At 37.3% G+C, this 7,025-nt stretch overlaps 1 protein-coding gene across 2 annotated transcripts; it reads left to right on the top strand.

The window, feature by feature from the left end:
* The first annotated feature begins 497 nt into the window (after window positions 1-497).
* On the top strand, window positions 498-4,568 carry LOC149203624 (uncharacterized). Of its 2 annotated transcripts, XM_089403506.1 has the most exons (5): window positions 498-637; window positions 827-886; window positions 2,294-2,801; window positions 3,281-3,397; window positions 3,485-4,568. In XM_089403506.1, exons 3-5 carry the CDS (start codon window positions 2,328-2,330, stop codon window positions 4,253-4,255), a joined length of 1,362 nt encoding a protein of 453 aa, XP_089259632.1. In that variant the 5' UTR covers window positions 498-637; window positions 827-886; window positions 2,294-2,327; the 3' UTR covers window positions 4,256-4,568. The 2 variants fall into 2 exon arrangements, with proteins under 2 accessions (XP_089259632.1, XP_089259631.1); XM_089403505.1 differs by lacking the exon at window positions 498-637 and having other exon boundaries at window positions 716-886.
* Window positions 4,569-7,025: the final 2,457 nt, after the last annotated feature.

The raw sequence follows: 7,025 nt of genomic DNA, 5'->3' as shown, positions 1-7,025 counted from the left end.
CATGGAAAAAGAAGTATTAATAAAATTCGCCATATCCATAGGACTTCACTTTTCTTTAAAATGAAACAAACTTTGGTATAACCATAAAATATGGTATAAATAAAAATTCAATTCTTATTTAAAATGGATCAGGCCTTAAGTTGAAACATAAAGAGTGGGTATAAATAAAACTGGCATCTCCATGTGTAACCACAATCTAATTTAAACCCTTAAATGGAACCATTTAGAAGGGGTAATGATAAAACTTTTAACCATGGTCAAACCTTTATGGAACCATGAATAAAGAGGAAAATAAAACTTGCTATTGCTTTTATTACATCTTTGGCCAATGAAAAACTTGCTACTTCCATGACCATTCCGGTCTAAAATGAAATGAGCCTTGTATGGAACCGTGAAAAAGAAGGGTAATAATAAAACTCGCCCCTCCATGGGACCACCTGACTTTGAGGGAACCATGATGGAACGGTATTAATAAAACTTGTTATTGAACCTTCATTCTGGATTAGAGAACTTTCACAAAGATTTCTCCGAATTCCAATAACACAGAGCGCAAACTCGATTTCGTGAATGGAATAAACGCCAACGCGAATTAGGGTTTTGGGGACATCGCGTGTTTTGGCCCTTTTCACACTGGCAGGTAAGAAGCTCCGGGTATAATAGAAATTTGAAGTGATATATGCTCGAACGTGTCAAGCGATCCGGGGGTACAGGCCATTGAGTGCATCCTGACCGTTGGATTCGCGTACCCTCCTCTTTTCTCCTCTATATTGTTGCCTCTCCGCTCTCGTTTCATTCACTTCGCGTCTTCTTCATTTCTTCGTTTCAGATAGCAAATGTTGAAGGTTCATTGCGCGTAGATAGTCGGCGGTGGCAGCTCGTTTATCAGGTCGGTAAATCTCTTACATGGCCCTTTTCCCTCTTTATTTTTTTGTTGCGTTCCGGAAATGAGCTTCAGTAGAGTTCATTTTGCGCTGTTAGGGTTTTTAGGGTTCTGCGGCGCGGTTCTCTTCTGCAGTTTTCTGGGTTTTGCAAAAAGGGTTTATACAGTTTTTGGCCCTATTTCCTTTAGCTACCGTGGGCTTTCACCATATTTAATGTTGATGGAAGCGTTACGAAGGAGTCCCGTCCTTCAGGTTTTATAATGTTTTGTGTTAGTCAAGTCTCAATTTGTTTTCGACTGCTCTTTCGTGGGAATGATGTTGAACGGACCCCGTTAGCTTATGCTTTGGTCTCTCTGTGTTGCTATTTATGAAACCCTGGTGAGGGTTACGTCACTGGCTCTTTTTTTATATTATATAATGTGGTTTTTAGGTCTTGGCAGTTTTGATTTTAGTAAATTGGTCTACCTTTTTCCTTCCCTTTGGGGTTCTACCATTTTTCTAGATGGCGATGTTTGCTGAAGGAAATCTTTGTATATGGGCTTTGCTTCGATTGCTTCATAGATTTCAATTTAGGAGGGCTTTTCACGATTGCAATTCTGAGTCGTAGGCAATCAAGGCTTTGGTGTTATATTTATAGAAGAGGCTCATTTTCTGTCATGGGGTTTGGTTGTAATATTTAGAGGAGCTGTCGTTGTGCATGAAATATAACTGAAGTTGTTTTTTTTCCCTCGATATTCCATTTACGGGGAAATTGACCAGGGCTCTTTATTTAGAGGTTGTGAGGATGATACCTCCTAGGGTTTAACTAGATCCTGTAAAAGCTTGTATAAGCTTGAAGCATTTTCAAATATGCCCGTTAAGAGTTCTATATCTGGTATGACAGTTGTTGCATGTCAATTGTGGGTATTAAACCTTGGTGTAGAGGATGGTGCCTGGGTTCTTAGAAGACTTAGGTTTTAAGAGCCTTTGGATTTGTACTATTTCTATTTGATCTTGCTTGCATTCTGATAGATCAATTAAAGTACATATCTTTTCATGTGATTAGCTGACTATTGAAAGTATACTTTATACGGTTCATTTTCGTTCTCAGGTGGTTTTCTACGGGTTTATTTCATTAATTTTGCTATAAATGACCACTTGTCTTCTGTGCTTCTGATAAACAGTGGATTGCCAATAGCCAATGCATATTTGTATTTATTTGTTATATCTGTTGGCCATGTTATTCCTTAACTTTTTTGGGTAACAATTCTCTGACTTATGCTAGGATTTTTTGAATTGACGTTGAAATCTGCGATATAGATAATTTTGTTTATATTGACGAGTCTTAGTTGCGCTGTATTTAAAGTTACGATTTGTATCATATTCGGAACATGTATTTAAATTAGTTCTGGAAATGTTTCTGATGGATGCAGTTACCCATAAATTTTCTTAAAGCTCGTAAACAAGATGGCCAAAGGAAAGAACAAGAAGAGATCACGCGATGGTCAGCAAGTAGCTGGGGGAGATGAAAAAGAAGCAGCACCAACTAATGTTGCTGATAAGACTGTTAAGAAGGAGACGGTTGTAAAGGAGAACGAACCCAAGGCTTCAGCAGAAGCTCCCGTGTCAAAGGTTGATCAAAATAAGAAGAAAAAACAAGTCCAGGAAGCAAACAATGAAGATGCCAGTAGCAAAGATAGGTTTGCCGGCTTGATTTTTATGTGTAATTCTCAAACTAAGCAGGAGTGTTTCCGATACAAAGTGTTTGGCTTGCCACCAGGCAAAAAGGAGCTTGTAGAAAAGGTCAAGCCCGGAATGAAGCTCTTCTTGTATGATTTTGAGCTTAGACTGATGTATGGTATCTACAAGGCGGCTTCTGCTGGAGGAATGAATCTCGAGCCAGATGCTTTCCGGAGTTCTAAAAGGCCATTTCCAGCACAGGTAACTTTTGTAGTGGTTTCCATTTTATATTCAAGTTGGATTCTTTTAGTCATATAAAAGTTGAATTGCCATCAAGCTTGAAAGCAATTTATTCATATAGAGATAAAATGCTGTTATCTGTTTTACGAAGTCATCGTCAAGTTCAAAAAATGCCAGAGGGCCAAAACCCGTAAGGGTGCAAGACAAAACCCCTAGGGGGGGTTAGAAATGTCGCATCATTTTCTTTACTCTGTAATTGACGCATCATTTTGTTGCTCGATAATTGCCTTTTTTCGCAGTGTTGGTTTTTGTCAATATATGCAGTAGCCACAGATATTGTTCTATTAAGGAAGTATGCAATTGCGGTTTCGTTAAATGTTATTCTCTATTTGCCTCCTTTTCACCGTTTCTTTGCTTTAGGCACCGCCATCTTTTCTATACATGTCCATAATACATAAGTTTGAGATGAGATTTTCTAAATGAAGTATATGTTTGTGCAGGTGCGGTTCCGTATTCAAAGGGATTGCTTGCCGCTTTCCGAAGACATATTCAAGAAAGCAATCAAAGATAACTATGATGGGAAGAACAAGTTTCGGTTTGAACTCAATCCTCAACAGGTATCAATCTATTGATTATTTGTAATGAAACTGCTCGACATATTTATTTGATGGCTTCTATAATGAGTACTATTATTTGTTTTACAGGTGAAAAAGCTTACGGAGCTCTTCCGACCTATACCACAGTTTAGTTCTCGCCCTGAAATTCCTCGCATTCCTTTGGAGGCTCCCCCTCTTGAACCTAGAGTTCAAGTTGAGCTTCAGCGTTCTAGGGAGCTTCAATTCAGGGAGGAGATGATGAGGGAGGAAATGCTTAGAGAGGAACTGCGTCGAGAGGAACTACGTCGAGAGGAGCTCCTAAGAGAGGAACTGCGCAGAGAGGAACTGCGCAGAGAGGAACTGCGTCGAGAGGAACTGCGTCGAGAAGAAATGCGCCGAGAGGAATTGCTGAGAGAAGATATGCTACGCTATCAGGAGGAAGCAAGACGTGCAGCACGTACTGATTATCCTCAGGCTCCTTTAACTGGTTATGGTGTTGATCCTGCTATAGCTGAGAGGGAGCTATTACGATATGGAGCTGGAAGGGATTATATTCCTCAGGCTCCTCTTCAAGCTCAAGATCCATATGCGAGTCTGCAATCACAAGATCCATATGCGGCCCTGCGAGCTCAAGATCCATATGGTAGTCTATTACCAAAGCAACCTGAGTTAGATTATCAGAGCCGGGTTGATCCAAGCATTGAATCTTTGTATCGTCAAAGGTTGGAGGCGGATTATCGAAAGCCGTTAGGTGATGTGCCAAATGAAAGCTACTATGCGGACCCTCTTCTGCAAAGGGATTTACGTCGACCTGATTTAGGAGCCTCTGTTGCTGGAGGCCCTCCTGCATATCTCGGATCATCTTCGCTGTATCGCTAGATTTATAAGCTGCTGAATTTTGAATCATAGGCTTACTATAGTTTCATTCCATAGTTTTAGTTATGAATCAGTCTTAATAACTCATCTAATTGGTACGGTACTAGACTATTTGAGATTATTGCGTAATTTTGTTCTGAACACCATTATGATTTTCAGTTTGAAAACTGCATATTTGATATGGTGGATGGAATTATAGCAGTCTTCATTTAGAATTGTGATATGATAGATGTATTGTTATCACAAGGGATATTGTGGGAGCTTGTTGCTGAGAAAAATGCATAATTATAGTGGTTGTGATTCCGTGTTATATTCATTGGAAATTGCATTATTAGGCAGTAGATTAGAATCTTGCTAGCAATTTTTGTTGGGAAATATTCCATGTGCACAATTCTGGAAAGTTCATTGAAGCTGTCAGCCATTTCTTTTTTCTTATTGGTAATATTTCTTCTAGATTAACGTAAAATAATGTTGGTTATGCCAACATTTTGTGTTTTTGGTGCCCGAAATGTATTGATGCTGGCGTATTTAGTTTAGGCTTTTTCTCTTCCTGCTTTTATAGCCTATTTGGTAATTAGACTTGCTTCTCTTGCATTTTCATGGTCTGTTTGGTATTTAAACTGGCTTAATGAATTTTCATTGTTTGTTTGGTATTTGAACTTGCAATCGCATTGGTGTATTTTAATATTTATTAGGTCTTTATCTCTGGTTAGTGGTTAGCGGGATAAAAAATGATCGATTTTGTGTGGTTTGTGCACCGTTGGTCTGATATTCCTTCTAAAGTTTTACGTATATTTTTTAATTGTTTTTTCAAGGTCTATCTGAATTGATAACTGTTAGGCTTCATTGTGGTGCCTGTAACTGTTGGACTTCATTGTGGTGACTGTAACTGTTAGACTTCATTGTGTTACCTGTACTTGCTCTAAATATCCACAAACAAGTACTTGTATGCTATCGATATCTCGGACCATTAACCAGTCATTAGTGAAAACTAGAAACAGTTTCTATATGTGAACCCATTTTTGATTTGTAAGGTATTGTATGTTGATGATTTATGGTTGCGTTTTCTATCTTTTTTGTCCTACCATAAAAAATATGGAAAATAAAATTACAATGAATTCAAGCTTCTCGGTACGTGTGCTCTAGATAACCAGAAACATGTAGTTGTATGCTCTATCAATATCTTGGACTATTGACCAGTCATTAGCGAAAATTAGAAACAGTTTCTATATTTGTACACAGTTGATCTTGCAAGGTATTGTATGTTAATGATTTATGGTTGCGTTTTCTATTTTTTTTTTCCAGTTGTAAAAAAAATGGAAAATAAAATTACACAATGAATTCAAGCTTCTCGGTACGTGTAGTAAATAACCAAAAACAGGTACTTGTATGCTATCGATATCTTGGACTATTAACCAGTCATTACCGAAAATTAGAAAGAGTTTCCATATTTGTACACAGTTTCTCGGTACGTGTGACAAAAAACATAACCAGCCAGCCTTTATACATAGCCTTTTTTAATGCCTGAAATTTTATCCAGTTTTTATGTTGATGTTCTAAATCGTCCAACGTTTATTTAGGAGTGTCTTATGAAATAGATGGTGGAGAGGAATTTTTGTTCTGTAATATACGAAAGAAATGTGGAGAGGAATTTTTGTTCTGTAATATACGAAAGAAATGTGGAGAGGAATTTTTGTGTAAACATGTAAAAAGAATGTGGAGAGGGTTTCATGAGTTATAGATAAACATATAAAAGAAATGTGGTAGGTAGATAAACATATTACAGAAGTTGATTTGATTATGGAACTTCGTATTTTCTAACCGAAACTCATGTTGTTTTGCATTCTAATTTTCGTTGGGATTGAAAGGGTTGTCGTGGCCTATTAAAATCTAGTTGGTTGATTTTGGAGGTTAGTTGATTTTAGGAGGGATATTTCTAATTATCTTAATTTGAATTCAAAGAGATGTCATGACCTGTTAATGTGGAAAAGCATTCAAAGAATTGTCATGACCTATTAATATGGAAGCTTAATTTTAGAACGTGGTTCCGTGAAAGCTTAATTTTAGGAGGGGCTTTCGTGAAATAGAGTGGAAGGAAATTTGGTTTAAATATGAGAAGTTTGTTTCAGTTTCTTTACTCCAACCAATTATTTGTTGGCAAGTGCCTTTGAAAATGTTCTTGACCAGAATTGGTTTCAATCGCTGAATTCCAAACATACCTGTTGGCTAGTGACTGGTAATTTTGAAAAAATCTTTTCGAAATCTTTTTTCTACTATGATTATTGTGGTCTTTGTCATGATGTTTTTCCCTTGATATTCTAAACGATTTCCTAGATTTGGTTAAGTTTGTCTAAAACAAGCGAGGAAAAAAGTGGTCAAATTTCTAGAATTCTGCCTTTTTAATTTTTCATTAGCGGCTTTACACCATCTTCATCATTATTGGTATTTGCTGCTGAATCACCTCATCTTTGATAAATCTTTCTTCCCCCCTTCGATCTTGAGCAGAGCTAAACAACAAAAAAAAGTTATCAATTTTCTAGAATTCTTCCTTCGATTTGTTTAGATGCGGGTTCACACCACCTTCATCATTATCAGCATTTTCTACTCAATTTTCTAGAATTCTTCCTTTGATTTGTTTAGTTGCGGGTTCACACCACCTTCATCATTATCAGCATTTTCTACTGAAGTTCCTCACCTTGGATAATTTTTTTTTTGATCTTGAGCAGGACTCGGTAAATCTTTCATTGGACTTGAAAGATCCTCAAAAAGTGGC

The sequence above is a fragment of the Pinus tabuliformis genome, chromosome 2_1 (genome assembly GCF_031772625.1).
Source record: "Pinus tabuliformis cultivar Carrire ecotype Pingquan chromosome 2_1, CPIR1, whole genome shotgun sequence".
Taxonomy (NCBI): domain Eukaryota; kingdom Viridiplantae; phylum Streptophyta; class Pinopsida; order Pinales; family Pinaceae; genus Pinus; species Pinus tabuliformis.
The sequence above is the reverse complement of the archived record's forward strand: the minus strand, read 5'-3'. Positions and strand labels throughout refer to the sequence as shown.

What these genes read in the sequence shown, in the direction of transcription:
- LOC149203624 (XM_089403506.1), top strand. Translation starts at nt 2,328, where the DNA reads ATGGCCAAAGGAAAGAACAAGAAGAGATCACGCGATGGTCAGCAAGTA. An exon ending in AAAGGCCATTTCCAGCACAG is followed by an intron (nt 2,802 to 3,280) that starts GTAACTTTTGTA and finishes ATGTTTGTGCAG; the next exon opens with GTGCGGTTCCGTATTCAAAG. An exon ending in TTGAACTCAATCCTCAACAG is followed by an intron (nt 3,398 to 3,484) that starts GTATCAATCTAT and finishes TTTGTTTTACAG; the next exon opens with GTGAAAAAGCTTACGGAGCT.